This window comes from Artibeus jamaicensis, unplaced genomic scaffold (genome assembly GCF_021234435.1).
Source record: "Artibeus jamaicensis isolate MK-2021 breed Jamaican fruit bat unplaced genomic scaffold, CSHL_Jam_final scaffold_369, whole genome shotgun sequence".
Taxonomy (NCBI): Eukaryota; Metazoa; Chordata; class Mammalia; order Chiroptera; family Phyllostomidae; genus Artibeus; species Artibeus jamaicensis.
The window spans coordinates 31,403,436-31,425,426 of record NW_026522042.1 but is presented as its reverse complement, the minus strand read 5'-3'; the positions used below and the strand labels follow the sequence as shown (position 1 = coordinate 31,425,426).

General features: G+C 39.9%; 1 protein-coding gene across 5 annotated transcripts in view; it reads left to right on the top strand.

Moving 5' to 3' along the window:
* The window catches only part of ADAMTS16 (ADAM metallopeptidase with thrombospondin type 1 motif 16), a 125,854-nt gene that overhangs the window by 23,806 nt on the left and 80,057 nt on the right, over positions 1 to 21,991 (top strand). For 4 of the 5 annotated variants that reach the window (XM_037154368.2, XM_053657413.1, XM_037154369.2 and 1 more), the window contains 3 exons: positions 15,465 to 15,747; positions 19,595 to 19,794; positions 21,267 to 21,350. In XM_037154368.2, coding sequence (XP_037010263.2) covers positions 15,465 to 15,747; positions 19,595 to 19,794; positions 21,267 to 21,350 — 567 coding nt within the window. The remainder of the gene's footprint in view (positions 1 to 15,464; positions 15,748 to 19,594; positions 19,795 to 21,266; positions 21,351 to 21,991) is intronic. The other variant, XM_053657414.1, reaches the window with a different exon arrangement.

Here is a 21,991-nt window from a genome sequence, read left to right as displayed (position 1 = left end):
CTCATAAACCAGAGCTTTGGAGAAAAATTCTTAACCTAAAACTGTTCTAATGCTTAACATATTCAACTAACAATACATCATCATTTTGAAAAGAACTAGTTGCAACTTATTCCGTATGTAGTTGTTACAAAGTAAATATATGTGAATTCTGCTTCTTTATCATAGGTTCATATACGGTAAGTATATGTCAATGATGCAACTTGGTTTCAAATAAAATATGAAAATATACCCATTATAAGTAGGATTGATATTAAAATGAGCACTTCCTATATGCCAGGCCAAGCATTTTTGTAAGCAGATTAATTGTATGCATTACTGTTGCACCTCATTCATTTAGCAACACGAGAAGAGATTCTGTTTCTATGTTGCATCAAAGGAAGCTGAGGATCAGACAGATTATGTAGCATGCCAATCACTACCATCTAACAATGGACAGAACCCGGATTCCAAGACACAGCTATTGGATCTCCGTACGAATGATGAGCTTCCCACCCAGTATCTCTGTCTCCTAGCAATATTCTACATTCATATTCTTGGAGTCAAATCGATTGGTTGGGCATTAGTTCTTCTCAGTAAAAAGCTTAGATGTACAAAATCTGTGATTTTAAAATCACTTTGATGGGGGACAACTGTGCAATAATTCTATACCACCGAACTTATAAAGCTGTGATTCCTTAAGAAAATTTGCAGCTTTAATAGGACTATGTTTATGCTTCTAATGATTATCAGTTCACATGATTATATAATTTAAGATAAAATACCAGAAAGACAGATAACATAAGTTTAATACCTTTTTTTAATACAAAACTAAGTGAGGAAGGCTACAGAAAATTCCCATTAAAATAGTGGGTGGTCCCACTAATTCAGCCCACTTCTTAGCCAGCAGATACTGGGCCTTCCTGTGGACATGGCAACAGTGTTTATAGCAGCATCATTTCCTTTCATATGGTTGAGTCAAAAATGTACGTGACAATGGGCAGAAAAGAAGGTAACTACAGAGAATGTTGTGATCTTACCATCATTGGCTGACCAAGAGAAATGAATGTCTCACTTGGAAATCACTAGAAAAGTGGTTTCAGGACATTTTTTAAAATTTCTTTTGTGAAGAAAATATATAACCTGTTAGGTTAGGAGTTATCATTGCCGATGAAACATGCACACCTATGCATATGTACCAGAAGCTTTTCCATCTACTGCATTCTTTGGAGGGTAAGATAACCTGAGTGTGAATATCTTCCCTGGCCTGAGAGTTGCCCTATAAATACCAGGTCTATGACCTGATCAGGGGCATAGAGTTCTTACATATTGATCATTTGCTGTGTTTCAAGCTCTTACCCATATTTTACACATATTATTTGAGCAGTATCTTACACTCTGCAGAATTGTGGATTTTGAATGTTCACGTGTGTACCATGGCCACCAGCTCCAGCATGTTGATGGTAACATAGAAGAGAGGCTTCCTTGGGGGTCGTGCCCTAGTTTTCAGGAGTCATTGTTTATGTGTATGAATCATGGTGAATACACCAGGGATAAATGGGTCAATGGATATCAGAATGTCGCTGAATAATATAGTGTCTAAGGTGGTTAGATGTACCCCCCTCTGCTTAAGTTTCCATTTCCTTGTCCTAAATAGACAGTAAAAAATAATCTGAGAAACTCTTTGAGGATAAAATCTGTTCTAAAAATATACAAAAAAATCCCCCAGTTTGTGACGGTCAAACTGAACCATGATTCCCTCCACTGACAGAAGGTACTTCCTCCTGCAAAATTGGAACCAAAGTCAACAGAAATTTATTGAGCAAAGTTATCCGAGAGATAATGTAAGCATCTCTCATCTATCTTTTGGGACATTTTGTGGTTGAAAGAATTGAAATTATATCATAGAGGAACCTAAATTAGCAGTAGCATCCAGTTAATACAGAACAATGTATTTGCATGATTCGGGATGACTCTTTGCCCCTCGTGGGGCCACCCACTAAGTCTGTATTGCCAGGCTCTTTTTATGGCCACAGAAGAGGAGGATGAAGCTGACCCCAAGCTTATCAGGAATTGCTCTCCATGGGCTGCAATGAGAATCGAGTTCTTTCCTCCCTGGTGGGCAAAGGTAACAGCTGACTTCCATGTGATGCTGTAGACAAACCAGCTATGGATCACACTAAGGAACCAACCTAGCCTATTTCTTTTCATGATTTGTTCTGTTTACTTTTGTCCTCTGGAGGTGAGGGGCCTGCCAAAGCTTTCCAACAGTGAGCTGTCCCCTGTGAAGATGCTGTCTGGGACACCTCTACATTCTCAATGGACTGATTTTTCCATAGCATTTGCCAGTGTTTTATTTCCATTAAAAAAAAAAACAATATGGTATTTGCCTGATAGGTTTTTGAGCACAGCTTACTAAGAAGGTAATCTAAAATATGCCATTTTGAATATGCATTATCACACTGTATAATAACTATATAATTTGAGTTAAAAGCCTAGAAATAAGACTGGTCATAACCATATAATCTCCTTGGGAATTGACATGTGTATGAGGGTATATGCAGTCATCTATTACTGAGGCTGGAATTTGTGGTCACAGTTGGTATCCAGAGTAATGAATGTTCAAAGGAGCTGCCTGGAAGTTCCTACAGAAGGAACTTCCTAACAGAAGTCATGTAGAACATGCACTATTGCTATAAATGACCATCCCCAGGCCCTATGTTACGAAAGCCATTATTTGGTCATATTTTAAGTCTATTCCAGTGAACTTAATGGAGAGTAGTTGTACTTGGTACTGCTTTTGATATTAATATACCATCAGAAAATATTAGCACCTAAAATCACTACTTTGTTGCTTGAAAATAAGAAAACTTAGTTGTAACAAAGTTTACACCAAGTCAAATTACGTCCTAGCAAGCCAACCAATATATGGTGGACGTTGACACAAATGGAGGGGCTCTGTCTGTCTTGCTTCCTCAGTGCTTGGCTGAAAGGTGAAAGGTGACAGCTAAGCACAGGGTGTACAGTCCTTGGCCTTCAGGACACATACCCTGGGTGTGTCCTGGTGTTGGGTTTGTGAATCTTATTAAACAAACCTGTTGTCACAAACCCCCTACCCACCCATAACATCTGAGGGTGGGAGATAGGAGGAACATGGATTTCAACGAGCCATTCAGACAGTTCTTATGGACAGAAAGTTTTAGCTTCATGGCTAGATATGTGGAGGGTGCATTCTCCATGAGTATTACTCTTGACCTATGGGCTGTTCTTCAGGGGAAATCTGTGAAGTGTCTACTGTGTGCCCACATCTGTACACCCACAACTGAAGAACCTGTGGTCCTTTCCTTTTGAGTTGCCTACTTTGGCAGCAGTGGAGAAGAGACGGTGAATAGATTTCAAATCTTAATCACCTTGTACAGTGGCTTTGGTGAAAATGTAATGGGACAGATTCTTTTTCTCAGCCTTGCAATATTCCACATATATCAAGGGGTAGGAAGCTTGGACACCTGCCATGCTCCTGGGCTGGCAGCATCCTGTTGGCTTAATTATTTGGCTCAGCGTTCTTTTGCAAGAAACCTGACCTGTAAATGGCCTTGGAATCTGTGCTGAACTGTTTGTTGTTTCCAAGGGCACATCTCCAAATAATTTCTTCCCACTGTGCAACTGGGAAGCACCAAGTTGTGGAGGGAATGGCTATAAAAAAAACCCAGCAGGCCTGGCCCTATGTCCTAGCTGTGCACCCTGGTGCTTGGAGCCTCAGTTTTATTTTCTTAATGCTTTACTGAAGTGTAACACAGTGAAAGCTCACCAATTTAAGTGTGCAATTCAGTTATATTGTGCAGCATTCCCACGAGCCAGTTTTACACCACTTTGCATCACCTCTCTGCCCAACTGCTGTCACTCCCTGCTCCCACCCCCAGCCTGCAACCACTGTTCTGCTTCCTGCCTTTATAGTTTTACCTCTTTTGTGTGTGTTTGTGGGGGACATTTAGTAGAGACAAAATCAGACAATACAAGGTCTTTTGTTCTGGCTTACTTCACTCATGATGTTTTTCAATTCACCATGTTTCTTAGTACTTGAATGATACTCTGTTGTAAGAAAGTACCACATTTTAATTATTCATTCACCAGCTGATGGACATTTGGATTGTTCCAACCTCAATTTTTTCACCTACAAAAATTCAGCTGTTAATCTCTACCTTGCAAATATGTTCTTGGGATGATTGGTAATAGCAGGGTATACAGCCCCTGGGGCAGAGGCAGCAGCACTGTAGGTGATCAGTAAATGAATGCCATGGATATTAATATGATTAACAGAAATATTATGTGACCATCCTGGAACCTTGAGCTTAAAGAGCACTAGACATTAACACCAAAGAGACTAGATATGAACACCAAAACTAGTGGAGAAGAGAAATATCTCCAGTGGCATAATTAAATAGAGAAAACAGCTGATTCATGAGCTAAGTGTCAACTTGATGAGCTCATAACAGAATTCACTTCAAGCCAGCAGCGTGCCACTGCCAGAGGGAAGGGTGCCATGGGATTGCACACTGGGATGGCTAGAGTGTATGTGGAAAAACGATGATTTCAGCAATGGCTTGTAGATCCAGGTGACAACACCCTGGGGTCCCATGACCTCTAATGAGAAACACGTGTGCCTGCCCACATGCCTGTGGCTGCCCCACTCTGCTGTGACTCTCTGTGCCATGACAAAGTGGTAGCGGCCGTCCAGCTCCATTGCGACTATCCCACTGCCTTTGGCCTTTTGGTCTTTATTTCCTAACCTGCACAGTCTTGTTAGGAAATTGTTAATATATATTATATATACACACACACATATATATATTGCTACCTTTGAACTGTGTATGTATAATCTGCACAGTCACCCTGAGAAATATCTCTAGTTGTATTCTCTCTTTACAAATATAAGAACTTGGTCACAGGCCAGTCACACTCAAACATGGGAGCTCACCCTCTGAAGAGAGGCAGAGTCTTTTGCCACAGGAGCCAGTAATTTCCATTTCACTTCCACAGCAAGTGCTACAAGGCCAAGTCTGACATCCCATCCACCATTAAGAGCAGCACGATGGCAAGCAAGTCCCCACACCTCACTCTGTCACTCCAAACTGCATGGTGAGAAAGACCCAGGCCAATGGAGGTCTAGTGGAGGTGTGCATCAGGGAGCAGGATGAGTGGGTGTGAAGGCTTCGAGGCCAAGGAGCGTCTCCGTGTTTTGGAACAGGAGCAGTGGCTGGCACAGCAGAAGGGCCTTGAGGCCCAGGTGGGGTGGCAGGAGCAAGCCAGATAAGAACCTTGCCACTGAGGTGATGGGCTGTGTTCTCAAGTCAGGGCATGCCTGCAAGTTTATAAGTAGGAAATGATCAACTCTGTGGCTTCTTTTCCCTTCAGGAATGTAAAGAAAAAATTGGAAGGAGAGCAGGAGTGGAATGAGCAGATGTTCAATGCAGCCCTCTGGGGAAGGTGCAGGAGGTGGCCTACAGGGACAAGCCCAGAGTTTCCCATGTCCCCTTTATCTGAAGGCCTGAGAAAGAATGAGTAAGAGATTTTGTCCAGTGTGAACAAGACCCTGCTGGAGAGTTTTTGTTGTTTTTGTACTTAACTGGCAAGTTTATCACATGTGTATTTTTTCAAATAATACACATCAGCTGCTGCCATGTTGGGCCACAGGGCCATTGAAGTGGCTGTTCCCTCTGCCTGGCCCAGGGCCTTCCCACAGGTGTCACACAGCCATCTCATCTCATTTAGGGCTTTGCCAAAACGCCACCTTATTCATGAGGCCACCCACCTACCTGATCTAGAACTGAAACCCTCTTTCCTGCATTCCTGATATCCTTTGTCATCCTGGGTTTTTAATTTTTTAAATTTATTTTTAATTATAGTTTACATTGAATATTATTTTATATTAGTTTCAGGTGTACTGCATAGTGACTTAGACAATCATTTACATTACAGAGTGACCCCCCTGATATGTCAAGTACCTACCTGTCACTATATATAGTGACTACCATATTGACTGTATAGTCACAGAGATGCAAAGTACAGTATAGGGAATTTTTTTAAACAGACTTTACTCTTTAGAACAGTTTCAGCAAAACAGAAAAACTGGACAGAGCTTAGAGAGATTTCCCATTCATGCGCTGCCCCCACACACGCACAGGCTCCTCCACTACCAACAGCCCCACTACAATGGTGCACTCGTTACCACTGGTGAACCTAGGCTGACACGCCATAACCACCCAAACCCATAGATTACATTAGGGCTCTCTTTAGGTGTTGCGCTTTGTGTGGTTTTTGACAACTGTTTGATGACACATGCCCATCATTATAATACTGTACAGAGTTTTCTAACTGCCCCCAAATCCTCTGTGCTCTGCCCGTTCATCCTTCCCTCCATACTAACCCCTGGGAACCACCTCTCTGTTCTTTCACTGTCTCCATCGTTTGGCCTTCCCCAGAATGTCATGTACTTGAAATCATGAGTCGTGTACTTGTGAAAATCATGTACTTTTGAAAGTACATGTACTTTTCACAAGCCATGTACTTATGAAAATCATGTAACATTTTCACACTGGTTTCTTCCACTTAGTAACTTTTATTTAAGGCTCCTTCATGTCTTTTTATGGTTTGATAGCTACATTTTTTTATGCACAATAATATTCCATTGTCTGAATAAACCATAGGTTACTTGTCTATTCACTTAGTAAAGGATGTGTAGGTTGCTTCCTTGTTTTGGCAATTATGAAGCTGCTATAAATATCCATGTTCAGATTTTTGTGTGGGCATAATTTTTTCATTCATTTGCAGAAGTGCGAAGGAGTGCGATTGCTGTATCTTATAATAAGAATTGTTTTTGTAAGAAATAGCCAAACTGTCTTCCAAAGTGGCTGTACCATTTCTACCCCCACCAACAATGAATGAAAGTTCCTGTAACTCCACCATCTCACGGGCATTGGATGCTGTCAGTTTGGCTATGCTAATAGGTGTGTAGTGGTATCTAACTGTTTCAATTTGCATTTCCCTAATAGCATAGGATGTGGAGTATCTTTTCATATGCTTATTTGCCATCTGCATATCTTTTTGGTGAGGTGTCTGCTAAGATCTTCAGACATTTTTTAAAAATTATTTGTTTTCTTATTATTGAGAGTCAAGAGTCCTTTATATATTTAAGACAACTCCTTTAGCTGATATGCCTTTTGCAAATATTTTCTCCTAATCTGTGGTTTGACTGTTCCCTTGACAGTGCCTTCTGCAGAGCAGTAATTTTAATTTTAAATGGAGTCCAGCTTATCGATTTTCTCTGATGGATTGTACTGCATCTAAAAGATCAAGGAAATATAATGTACAACACAGGAAATATAGAAAATAATAGTGTAATAACGTTGTATGGTGACAGATGATTAATAGACTTATTGCAGTGATCACATTTTAAGTTTTTTAAATTTAAAATCACTATGTACATGTGAAACTAATATAAAACTACACATCAACTGTAATTTATTAATTTTATAATTAAAAAGTCATTGTCAAACCCAAAGCCATCTAAATTTTCTCCTATGATATCTTCTAGGAGTTTTATAGCTTTGCATTTTACCATTACATCTGTGATCCATTTTGAGTTAATTTTTGTGAAGAATATAAAGTGTGCATCTAGATTTATTTCTTTGCATGTGATGTCCAGTTGTTCCAGCACCATTTACTGGAAAGACTCTCTCTGCTCTATTGCATTATCTTTACTCCTTACTCAAATGTCAGTTGATTACATTTGCACAGGTCCATTTCTGGGCTTGCTTTTCTTTTCCGCTGACCTATTTGTTCATTGTTCAGTACCACACTCTCTTCGTTACTTCAGCTTTTTTAGTCATTATTTTTGTTATTCTGAAAAGGGTGAAGTGATGTCGCATTGTAGTTTTAATTAGTACTTCTCTAATTGTTAATGATGTTGAATATTTTATTTGCTATTTATATGTCCTCTTTGGTGAACTGTGTCTTCATATTTTTTGGTCATTTTAAAAATTGATTTATTGTTTTACTGTTGTGTTTGGGAGTTCTTTACATATTATAGATACTCGTTTGTCAGCCATGTGGTTTGAAAATATTTTCTCCCCTCTTTGTGTTACTGTAGCTTTATAGGAAGTCTTGAAGTTGTGCAGTGTCGGTCCTAAGATTTCATTCTTCTCTTTCAATACTGAGTGACCTGTTCTGGGTCATTTGCCTCTCCATTCAAACTTTAGAATCAATTTGTTGTTATTAAAATAATTGGCTGTGATTTAGATTAAGGTTACATGGAATCCACAGATCAAGTTGGTAAGAACTGACACATTGCATTTTAATTTCTTATTTACATTTTATTATGTCTGTTTATTATTTGTCCCCATTCTCCTACTCACAATGGTATTTGTGTATTTGTCTGCTTTGTACATTGTTGTGTCTGGATTGCCTAGAACAGTGTCTGACTCTTAATAGGAAGTTAGTGAACATGTACTGAATTACTGAATGAGTAAATGAATGAACAAAAGTACTACACACTGCTTGGATGAGGACTATGAATTCTCCTGTTATGGAAGAATTGATGTCTGAATGTTATGCAGCTCTGTAAAGGAATCTAGTATAATGTTCAGTCCATGGTATTTTGGTTACATGAAGTAGCAGCAATATATTCAGTGCCTTGACTAGATTACCATTTGCTTAATATTTTACTTTGTGTCTTGGGAATGTGCAGATACAGGACCTGAGAATTTAGTTTCTGTTGTGCTTTGTTCAGGTATTTTTATGTCAATTAAAATCAGTCTTACTAAGCAATTAATCTAGGATAACACATTTTTGTAATGATTTTTATTTATTTATGTATTTGCTTTGTTTATTTAAATGTTTTTCAATTACAGCTCACAGTCATTATTGTGTGTCAGTTTCAGGTGTACAGCATAACATGTTTTGAATATTTCACATGGGGCAATTTTATAAATAAGCTTGTTGTGATTATATGGTTGTTCTTAACTGCGTGACCTATACTATTTATTATAGAGAAATATTATATCAACCTCTCATTTATCTAGCAAATGAGTCTTAAGAAGTAGGCTCCCAAAGATTTATTAATTCCCAGTTGTTCTAGAGAAGTGATCTCCGATAAAGCTTTGCCATGATAGAAATATCTGTGCTGTCCAGTATGGTAACCACTAGTCACATGCAGCTATTACGCAACTGAAAGACTAAATTTTTAAGTTTATTTTATTTTAATTTATTTAAATTTAATTTGAACACCAATCTCTTAGCCAAGCATGCTACAGGAAGTCACAAGTACTACTTTTATTTATTAAACAGATGGAGGATTAAATTTTTAATTTTCTTAAATTTTAATTAAAATTGAGTGGCCACGACATTGCAAAGCATGTGTCTAAAAAGGTTTCCTTTCACAGAGACTTAATTCCTTTTAATAGGTTGACCTGAAAGATATCATAAAATTGAAAAGCACATAAACGAGAACAAAAATTTCATGAATTAAAACTTAAAATACATACCACAATGATATTTAATCTCCAAGATAAGTTTGATTCCCTGCTATAAATACCTGCCATGCCCCATTATATCATCTGTGTCTTTGACATTTTGCATATTCATTGCATTTGCATATATGCATACTCCATAAGTTAGAAGTATGATCCATGGAAGTAACCTACCTGGGACAGTGGCACACCTGTGCTGCCCATATGACAGCTAAGTTTATCCTAAGATCAGGATCCATTGATTATAAGAGCTTTCTCTGGCGACACTGTCCATGAACAGAAAGGGCTCTGTTGTGCATGCCTGGTGTTGAGTTCCAACTTACAGATAAGGCATTTCCTCCCTGGAGAGGAACGAACCAGTGAGGGGCGAGGAGTACAGTGCTCCTGGATGCTGACGTGCTAAGAAAACAATAAAGTGGGTGAGAAGTGGGTGAGAAAGATGACCCAACAGAGGGTCATCTTTCACTCTAGGTTCATACTTCAACCAGGCACATGCTAATGGTGTCACACATAATTATGTTTTTCCAAGCTCTAATCATAAGTTATATCACTACTAAAATTACGTCATAGGTTAAGGCAAGAAATACTGATAATTTAATGTTCAGGTGAATTAAATTAGTATAGCAAAAAAACTATGAGAGCTCCTCCGATTTTAAGGACAAGCGTGCAAAGGTGAGCATTCACCGTGCTGCATACCTGAAGCTTCAGTTCTGAGGCTTTAAGACAAAAGAAACACTGTTTCTGAAAGCAGATGAAAATGAATATGCATAAAGATTCTGAAATAGTCTTGAATAAATTCACTTTCAATAATTATTTGGACTAGCCAGGGATAATTCTAGCACAATGATTAATTGTACTTTAAAATTACACGTGTGCTTCCTTCTGCCATAAAATTATTCAAAGCCTGGTTGGCTAAAAGTCTCAGGTTTGCTCAGCTATGAGACATCTGTCCTATGATGGTGTGTGGGGAGGGGGGTGGGGCCGGGGGGTGTAGATATTTCACTTCTACATATTTTTATGACATTTCACCCAAGTCCCACTTGCTGTCTGCCTTCTCCTAGTGATGACACTCACCCAATTTGACCAAGTCACAGGTCCAGACAGAATTCAACAAAGCGAATGTATCTGCTTTGAACCATGCAAATGACTCCCTTTGGAAGACACACCTCTTCTGGGCCGACTCTCCTGTCAGCCTCCAGCTGATCCCCTCTGCAGTTTTGCTTCTCTTGCCTCCAGCCCCACCAGTCCTGCCCTTTCTTTCTCCCAGGTGCCAGCAAGTGCTCAGGAGTGACACGTGTGTTCTGATAGCCCTGTAGTAGGAGTGACACGTGTGTTCTGATAGCCCTGTAGTAGGCACTGAGATTTCTGAGAAACCTGGGCTCAAGCTTTTTGGTGGATTGTGATGACTTAAATAATGTCATACTGAGGAATTTTACAGCATTTAACTTTAACCAGAAATCTTTTATAAGAGTCAAATGTTAGCCTTTTTGAAACTGTAGATGAGCAATAAGAATGTAACCAGTGACCAAGTTTAGAGCAGAGTGAATGACTGAATTTTGAAGACTGGACTGATTTTGGATTGTGATAGTGGGTTTTTCCTGTGACCAACATACCAGCTCCATTGTCCTTGAAAGCAAGAGGAATAAAGAAGCCCAGTGCCCGACTAGGTGCAACAGGGTTAGGAATAAAAAGAATCAGATACAAAATCTCCTGGGAAAAGAGAGAACCTTGTGGTTGTATAGCTTCTTAGAAGATTTTGGCTGAATTTTCATTTTCAAAGGATCACAAATAATCAGGCAACAAGATTTACTGTGGTCTTGGGCCCTTGGCAAGTGAGGGATTGGCCTTGGGCCAGGTTCGTGACCCTGAGGTTATAAGAAAATAAAAAGCAGAGTCTGGCTTCCATAAAAGTTCTATAAATGTAAGATTGTCTTGTGTTTCTGACACATCACTGAGAAGATGAGAATAAGTAGAATATTCTCAACACAGAAAAAAAAGAGTAAAAATGAAATTAGTAGGGAATTAAAATGCCTGTTTCTCTTAACCAGACTGTGTTTTCACTGTGCTTATTAACAGCTGGTTTTCTTGAAAAGAGCTTATGGTGTCATCTGAGACAGTCTTAGAATGGATTCACTGAGGACCTCTTCCCCTGTAGGAGAAGCAGACTCCCTGCTTGGACACTTAGTCATTCTTTTAAATTTCCATGTTATTTTTTTGATTTATGCAACTCTTATAGACAGTGTTTATAAATAGACACACATTAATAGAACTCTGCCAACTTTTAACTGTGGATAACACTGCATAAAATACAATGAACATCCTACTTCCAAACTTCAACATTTTCTTTACTTACATTGCTCCAAAGCAGCATTTTCCCAGCACTAACATGACACACAGTTTTTCCTTCCTTATAAGTTCAGCATGAGTGTTTGGTAGGCTTCCCAATGTAAAATGATTTACAGAATTGGCCGTGAGAGATGCAGCCCTGGGAGAGCTCCTCTGGAAAGCCTGGGGGGCACTGGCCTTCTCTGAAGCCTGGTTAATAAGCCACCCAGCTGGCACCTCAGTGGTTACTGTGGGCAGGTGTACACCAGACGTTTTATGAGTTTCCAAATAAATACTTTTGATTAAGCAAAAGAAAACTTTGTTAAGGTGAAAACATCGATCTTCCATGATTTGCCTAATCTTTTTAATGAACTTGCAAATAATAATGCAGCAAGATAGGTGAAGAAGCCAGAAAGAATGTAAAAGGTAAGGGGTCCTGCCAGAGAAGCAAAGATGTGTTTGGGGCAATTGTAGACATGAGAGGCACCAACATTCGGACTTCAGAGAGATCTCATACTGTACAGTGAAAAGTCCCCCCAAGCCTCCTGAATTATCAGCGTGAAGTATATTATTTCATACTCTGTTTCATTAATTCAGCAAATTTTGTTTGCACATTTACCGCAAGTTATGTGTTTAAAATTATTGTTGAATCATAAAATCTCATGGCAAATAGCTGTCTTTATATCTGCTGCCTGGATGGCAAAATGGCACAGAGAGGCTACATAAAACTTCCAAGGTCACACAGGTCATAATGTAGAGTTGGATGATGGTTCTGCTGGGGGCGTCTGGCTTGTCTGGCCTGTCTCCATGGGTCTACCAGGGCTTGCACTAGAAATACCGGATAACATCTGCCAGAGAACATAGAGGAACTGACGGTCTTCTAAAGCAATTATTTGTATATCAGAAAAGTTTATTTTAAGCAAACATTTAATTTTTTCTTTTTTTAGTTTAATAAACTAGTTAATTTCAATAGAGTGCAAAACCTCTTTGGATAGTGTTAATTGCACAAGATCAAAGACATCCGTGATGGCTCTGCTATTCCTAGGTTAGTTTAAATGCAAATAGGGTGAAACCCAACTGGCTTTGGCTATTATTTAGTTTTCTACTTGTCTATTTCTTGATATAACAGCAAACATTAAAGCATTATTGTATCTTGGCTTAGTTGGTAGAGTTCCAGAAGGCAAGAAAGATTACCAAGTCACTCACGTGGAACCTGGTGGGAGACGCTGCCTCCTCCTCTGTGATCCAGAGTGTAAATTCCAAGTATTTCACTTTCCACTGTGAGGCGGCATGAGGGTCCCAGGAGGTCTACCCCCCATGGTGCTGATAGCTTCATTGATAATTTACCAGGTATACCTTTGCCCCACCAGCAGGAACACTAGGGCCAAGCTTCATCTCCAAATGTACCATAAGCCTGGTCTCCCCTTCTTTTATATCTCCAATCCCTGACTCTACTGTCCCCCAGAGTTGTATTTGGCCCTTTCCCAAGATCTAAGAGGTGCTTCTCCATTTCTACCATCCACATTGTACAAATATTCAGATTCATGCAGCATAGCACAGCACAACAATGAATTTCATTTGGTGGCAAGGATGCACTCTAAGTACTCCCCAAATGAGAATCAGACTGGGGCGCCTCAGTCAGAGGCAGAACAGGCACCTGTGCATCAGCATCTGTGAGCACCTGACAAGCACCCATGTACTACATTATCAAAATAACTTGAGAGAAAATCAGCACAATTGTAATTCTGGGAGTTCAGTATTGGAGACTTTTAAATAGTACCTCACAGTTCTTTAGGAGTAATTCATTGTATTTTGACTATTGGCCATGCTTACTTACATTTTTTAGGGATTTTAAAAATTCATCTGTCATTCTGTGATTCAGCCATGCAATGTGCACACAGATAGAAAGATATAAAAGTGAAAGTGGAATTTCCCTTTCAGACCCCTCCTACTCACCTTTCTTTCCCTGAGATAACCACCACCAACAAGTTTTCATCAGTTCTTCCAGGGAAAGTCCCTAGGTATAAAAGCTTGCTTTTCAAAACGAGCACAACCTGGCTCAACTATGTACTTTATTATATACTTTTTTAAAGTTCAATGCCTTTTGGAAACCTTGAAAACCTAAAACTTACAGGTTCTGAATTTACCCTGGTTTTGTTCAAATCCCTGCAGTATATTTCCAAGCGAGGTGAACTTGAACATGTTAATCACCCTATCTCTCTGTTTCCTCATGCCAACAGGAGGATAATAATGATGGCAGCATCACAGAATCACTGTGAGTGATAAATAAGGTATTATATAGGATATAATGTATTAGTTTTAGGAACTCAAGAAAAAATGTTTAATTATGATTATGATTATCATAAGTACATAATTATATCATCTTTTTAATGGTATGTACTCTACAAATATACAAATGTACATTTAAAAATTACCCTGAATTAAGTCCTGGCTGATGTGGCTGAGTGGATTGAGTGCCAGCCTGTGAACCAAAGGATAGCTGGTTCAATTCCCAGTAAGGGCACATGCCTGAGTTGCAGACCAGGCCCCCAGTAGGGGGTGCTTGAGAAACAGCCACATATTGACGTTTCTCTCCCTTTCTTTCTCCCTCCCTTCCCTTCTCTAAAATTAAATAAATAAAATCTTTAACAAAAAAATTACCCTGAATTAATTGGTAAATATTTAAATTCTTTTTTTTACTATTTTTGTTTTTGTACATTTTTGCTGTTGAAATGCTGCAATATACATTCATAAATATTTATCAATATTGGAGATGTGTCTATATGAAGTATTCGACAAAATTTTTAAAACATAGCTTCCTAGAATTGAGCTGTATATTTTGAATGCCAGTAGCGGTGGTGGCCCAGCTCCTGGCTCTGGCCACGGTTAGCACTTCCCACAGAGTCACATGGACTGTTTCTGCCCACATTCTTCAACAATTCCCACTAACAAATGTTATAAATATTTGTCACTCCAAAAGGTACAAGGTCTCTCAATTTCATCTTCTTTAAGACATTTCAGTGTTGTTTATGCTACTTTAGTTTTGTGTTATGCTGTACAGACATTTCTAGTATCTTTATAACGCCTGTTCTTTCCTATTTTATTAATATTTTGCTTAAAAAGATCTCCCTGGTTCCCTCAGAAATTCTTTTATCCTTTTCCTGGACTAATTTTAAGTTACAATTTCATAGAAAGTAATCACATTCATTAAAGTTTAAAGAGTCTTGCAAATTACTCTGTTAGAGTTGTAATTTTATTCTTTCATTGGGAACCCCTTCACACGCACAGACCCCTACTACTATCTAATTCTGTGTATGTGTGCTTTCTCCTCCATTATTTGGTTCAAATTAACTGACATTAGTATGCTACGTGCTCTCTTTCTCTTGCTGAAGTCGAGTCGTGGAACACCTCCACACACACCTTCCTGAAATGTTGCATATAGGAAGAGCGCAGAAATGGGCATTTCCTGTTTGTAAATCTCAACCCAGGTGTGCGAACCCTTGAAGATGTGTTCTCAAAAATGGAACAGAATGTGAGAAGAGCATGCTTGTGAGAATAACACGAGGAATGCTTGTAGTGCTGGCTATGTCTCCGGTTGGAAAAATAATTGTGTTTTCTTTCTTCCTCTCCGTTTTTCAGTCGGGCATGATAAGAACACAAGAAGCAGATTACTTCTTAAAGCCACTTCCTTCACACCTAGAAGGCAGACTCAATGATTCCGCCGAAGGTGGGCCTCCCTCCCACATTCTGTATAAGAGATCCACAGATCCGCGGGCTCAGAGGGGGCGGCAGGTAATGATGGTCCAGAGGCAGCAGGAGCTGGAAAGTCGCCACCTCTTCTATCATGAAAATCAACATGTGCACGGCCGCTTTAACCTCAGGCACCCACAAAAGCAGCATTTCTGTGGAAGACGCAAGAAATGTATGTAAGGGCGATTCTCTTTGTGCATTTAATGACTTTAACATTTACACAAGCTGATAGAGTACTTTCAGTTTTCACTGAAGTATGCCTGTCTTCAAGGTGACATTTATTAACTGTCCTTGCTAATGTAAGTGATGATTCCAGAGACAGCCCATCGCCTGTATGTTCAGTATAAAAGCTCTCGCCATGGTAGATGGATAGATAATGTATGGTAGATGTTTTCATTTCTTTAAAGGGCTGTTTCCCTGACAGATTAAATGACACACTGCTGAGGAATATGGAATTCACCAGATGTCTTCAAAAGAACCCTGAAATGTCTATTCAGTAATTCTATATTTTTGAGGTCTAGATTTATTAAAGGCTACATAGTTTTCCTGCTGAAGTAATTTATCTCTATACGCATTTATGCACTTGACTCACCACATCAAAAGATTGCCTATGTAGGACATAATTTACCTACAGTTTATCACCAACACTTTATCAAAGTCGCTTTTGTCATGAACATTTAGGTGGTGATGTGTTGTTTACATTTTACGTGGGAACCTCTTACAAATTCAAGGATGTGAGTTCAGTGTTTTCTGGAACTTCCCCCACTTCCTTCCACTTCCCCCTCCAGCATCACTTCATCAAGCCTTCCTCCCGTGAGCCCATCTTCCCCCAGCTCCATCTTTCTCTGTTGTTTGGTTTCCTGGGCTGCTGTACCCAGCACCCTAAAGTAGAGGTGGGCATGTACAGGCAAGTGCATAAATATTATGGAATAGAGGGAATGACCCATAACCAGCTGGCTCCTACAATGAAAGAATAACACCATAGCACCTGTGTGTCTTCTGAACTCATATCCTCCAATAAATAAAAGTCTGAAGCTACATTCAAATGGATTTGAAAAACTGCAGCCTGAATTGACTTAGTCAGTGGGCTTGGTTCTGTCTTAACAAAGGCAGCTGGAAGAACAGAGTTAAGAACAAAAACAGATGAACAGGAGCCTGAGAAAGTCAGGTAAGAGAGAGGTTCAGTGGGTGATACAATACAACAGAGTATACTTATTAGCAATAGCTGCCTAAGGACAAGAGGGCAGGGAGAGACACTCGGGGAGGGCAGAGGATTGGTCCAGACAGAATTGGGACAAGATGAAGAAGTGAGGCATCGACAAGGTCAGAGCCAGGATGCATGCTGGCAGGACTAGTGGTGTGGTTGTGGTCAGGGTAAGACAAATTTAATATATCAGGGAAGAAAACTGATCTGGGTAGGAGACATGAGGAAGGTTGTCTTCACCTCTTTGTCAGGCCATGTCAGGGTCTGAAGCAAATGTTGTCATAGGCCCTGAGAAAACCCAACAGCACTGACCATTCTGAAATAAATATGACCGTTTTGTTCTCATCTGGAGGTGACTTGAGTCACTCAGGCCAGCACCAGCTAAGGCACCACTGTGCATGCATCTCAATAAAAATTATTCTGTTCAGTGTGCCCTGTGTGCATATTGTGTGCAGCTGTGCTGGCATATATGAACGTGTGTGTATATATATATATATTGCCTTAACAGGTATTGTAGAATCTCAGTATTGGTGGTCCATTGGGAGTTATTTGAAGAAAACTGTTAAAGTGTACAATGAGTTTTATATTTAGAATATAAAAAATACTTACTGTTTTCATAATAAAACTAGGAAAGAAAATGGCCACAAAAAGTCATCTTGTCAGTGGAAGACGGTAGGGATAGCTGTGGTGCTGCCTAATTTGACAACCATTTCTGTCCCTTTTCTGCTGGGCATATGTAGTTATGTACTGTGGGACCCCTGAGTGGCTGTGGGCTGTGTGACTAGCATAACTGACACACGTTGACTACAGGCTGAGGCATTTAATTCTCAGGACCCCTGTTATCTGTGCATGGATTTCCCATGTTCTCCATGATGCTTCAAACTGCCCTGGAGTGATCAGGTCCTCTGGTAGAGTGAAGTTCACACCTGAAACATTTATGCCTATTAGAGTCTCTGGTTCAGAAAATGAGACGTTTTTCTACATGTTTAGGCATCTATCTGTGGAAAAGGGCAAACAAAGGCAGATTGATTTGCTTAAAATCAATCTTGACCCTGAACCCCAAGCTCATGAATCAGCTTGCTGCTTCCGGCTGCAGGCTCTGCCATGGAGTTTTGAGATGGAACTTGTGTCTGGAGGAAAATGCTGCAATTACCACACTAAAGAGCAAGTGATTTGCTCTGAGGGGCTTCTCAGAGCCCTAGCCAGTAAGGTCACCACCCCCGACCTTTCCCAGTGCTTCTGCCCTGTCCCCATTTCCAGAGACCTGTAAACTGCTCTGTTCCTAGGCTGTGTTTGTTTTCCTCCTGCAAGCATTTTACCACCAGCGAAATTTAAGACCAAAGGCTCTGGGACCATGCTGACGAATCTGAAACTCATTTTTAACACTTTCTAAGAAAAGACAGGGAGCAACGTATGTTCATTCACTGAGCCTTTGTGTCTCATCCCTACCCAGGGCTGCTGTAGAGACTGAACTAGTTACATACAGAGCCTCAGGTAGAGTTCACAGCTGTGTAAATTATATCAATGTTAATAGTGAATGATGAATGTTAGCTGGTGTAATTATTGTCCTCTGAAAGGTTTATTCAGGTTTGAAAGTATTTTAGCAAAGAGAGATAAAATGCATTTGATGGGGGTACCAGCATCTTCTAGCAGTGTGGTCCATAAATGGAGGTGGAGTAGTTTTTGGAGGCTAATTATGTGGGTATTTTGAAATGTACTTTTACATGATACAATTCTAACCAGGTTTTCTGAAGCATCCACTAAACTGAATTGTTTTTAACCTAGGGTTAACCTAGGATTATAAATGCCAAAACTATTTTAAGTGATTTACTTCCAGAAGACAGAGTACATTTTGTCATCTAATTAAGTTAGGTAAAATTTATGGTGCTTCTAGGAAAGTCAACGCTGAAGTGAGGTTGATCTGTTTCAAGTAGTTTAGAACCTGTTTGAAACACTACAGGGAAACCATCACGAAGCCTTCAAATAAGAAAACACTGCGAGACAGCACTCTTCCTCGTAATTGTTAGTTGTATTGCTTTGTCAATAACTCTTTTTGCATAGCCCATTCCATAAATTCTTACACTAACAGTCTTTAAGCATTGTGCTTCTAGATGCACACTTCAGAACAAAAATTACCCCCTCTTGTTTAAAATCAGGCCACAGTTACACAATGGGAAATAAAGCAATGATTTCATGACATCTAGACTCTGTGATGTGGTACATTCTGAATTGAGTGTTCCACTTTAATACAAGTTTCATAATGTTTTAAGGGTTATATGGTTCAGATCATTAACACTCACTTCTTTAATTTTATTTTTTATTCTTGTTTACTCTAATACACTTGTCCCAATTTTCCCCCTTTTCCCTCCTCCGCCCAGCCCACCCCCCACTCCCACAGTCCATCCCCATACCACTGTCCATGTCTGTGGGTCATTCACACATTTTCTTCAACTAAATCCTCTCCCACCTTTCCCCCTCCTCATCCCTTTCCTCTGGCATCTGAACACTCACTTTTTAAAAAGATTTTGTTTATTTATTTTTAGAGAGAAGGGAAGGGAAGGAGAGAGGGAAACATTAATGTGTGATTGCCTCTCAAACGCCCTCTACTGGGGACCTGGCCCACAGCCAAGGGATGTGCCCTGACTGGGAATCAAACCAGCAGCCCTTTAGTTAGCAGGCTGGTGCTCAATCCACTGAGCTCCACTGAGCCAGGGCTGAACACTCACTTCTTAAATTCAATTTCTATATAACAAGTTCCACCAGCCATTTTGTGCAATGACTTCGCTTTAATTCACTCTCTCTATGTCCCCTGTAGACATGCCCAAGCCTCCCAAGGAAGACCTTTTTATCTTGCCTGATGAGTATAAGTCTTGCCCACGGCACAAGCGCTCTCTTCTGAAGTCCCACAGGAATAAGGAACTGAATGTGGAGACGTTGGTAGTGGTCGACAAAAAGATGATGCAAAACCACGGTCATGAAAATATCACCACCTACGTACTGACAATACTCAACATGGTAAGAATGTCGATCTCCTTGAGGCTGAGTGTGTACTTACCCAATGGGGTGTGTGTGTGCCTATGTGCTTTACATTTTGCTTTTTACTCATGGATTTATGTCTCATACATAGAAATGGTTTATCTGTGATAACTCCTTCAGTTTTATTATGCTCCCTTCAAAAGAGCCATTTTTTAGAACTTCAGAGAAAAAAATTAAGGAGGATGAACAATTCAATCCTCTCTGTAAGCCAGTAACCTGTTTTGATGGACTGGTGTTTTCGGTTACCAGAAATCTGAAAGAGCAGGCTGAGACATTTTAATGCAGAAAATCTGTTTATCACCACTATTTGTGTGATTTTTAGATGGTGAGTGGAAATACTCATTTTAGAAATATGAATGCCCAAACATTGAGTATAGATTATTTTATCTAGAAAAACAGTACAACCATTTAGAAGTGTCATTGCACATAAAGAGTGTCTGTCCCCACACTGGCAGCTACAGTAATTATGGAAGAGTGGTAACAAGTATCTAAGCCTCACATCACCAAAGTGGCCTCTAGATAACAGAAGACAAAATCTTGGGTCGCCAAAATGTTTCTTAAAAAACACTTGTGATAACCGTATTTTAAAAATCGATTTTATGTTCTACCTCAATAAACAGAATACCCCTAAATGTGTTTTCTGTCTCCACGCTTTCACATGGCTGTTGCTGCTAGTGTCATTTTGGTAGTTTGACCATGTGGTTTATGACCTCCCAGGGAGCTGAGGGAGACGGTACCACTCACTTACCTGCCCCTGCACACCCACAGGGCTGAGGACAACAGGGCCCAGGATGCTCTGATTTATTCAAGGGTCACCACTATTCTCCAGAGCTTTTCTAGTCTTTCTGCACCCCAAGTGTAGAGTGGTGAGGAGCAGCTCAGTGCAAAGTCACCTCCCCGTTGTGTCCCACACTAGGATTGTCATTACCACCTGAAATGCCACTTCAATATTCACTTCTGCACCTTTGGTCATCATCACAAATGTTTGCCTCTTTCTTTTATCATCTTTCATTTTTCCTCTCTTTTTCATGTCCTCTTGGTCTTTTCTTAGCATTTCTTTATGTTTCTGGAATCCCTTGCCAGGAGAGGGTAGGGAGTGCTTACCTATATAGTTATCACTCTGAGTAAAAAGTCGTCTATTCTATTCTATCGAGGACGTAGCAATTCAGAGACCTTATATTCCCTAGATTGGTATTTGAGAAGAGTTCAACCATCCCTCTCCAAACTTCAGTTTTTCTCTTCCAGGCACCAATGACAAGTATTCAACAATTGGTCTGTTGGTCAAGGAATATTCCTACACTCCTCTGTCTGGCACTATAAGAAACATACTGTTGCCATGTCTCTGAATTACACAGAGACTGGCCCTCAGCATCAGGACTCCATGCAAACTGTGGCCTGGGGAGAAACAATGTTGTGTATGCAGACTGACATGGACTACCTGTCTTTTCCAGGTGTCTGCTTTATTCAAAGATGGAACAATAGGAGGAAACATCAACATTGCGATTGTAGGTCTGATTCTTCTAGAAGAAGAACAGGTATTTTATCTTTGAAACCAACGACTCTTTTCCCAGAACAATAAAGGCAAAATAATGCTTTGTTTTCTTTAACATGGATCCTTCGCTTCTCTTTCCCTTGGCGGCAAAAAGTTATAATAATTTGTGCAGAATGCAATGAGTCGCTCATCATTTTCTTTAGTGATTACTTGATATTTTTTATTTTTGTGCAGGGAAGTAAGAAATGCTCATGTAATTGCCTTATGAGAAAATGGCATAAAGAAGCTGCCTTTAATACATGGGTGGGAAACTCACTAGAAGACAAAGTACAAAATGTGTCTTCAGTCACTGTGAGCTTTCAGGATGCCAGGTGGAAGTGAGCCCTTTCTGTCTTTTGCTAGAAGACTGAACGTGTCCTATAGTGTCAAAATTAAATTGTACCGTGTGGCATTGCATTGTTGCATTGCTTTGCCCTATTGTCTCCCAACCCCTAAGGCTGAGTTTACTAACCCTCACCACCTTTAGTCCCAGGATTTTATTTTCATAGAGATTCTGCAATATTAAGCACATTTCTCTCATTGCATACAAAAACCCAAATTATACTGGATCTTGGTAGCAATCTGGATCTCCCTTGCCTCCATTCCATAGTCCCTGTCTAAATGCCCAGACACACACTTCAGTGC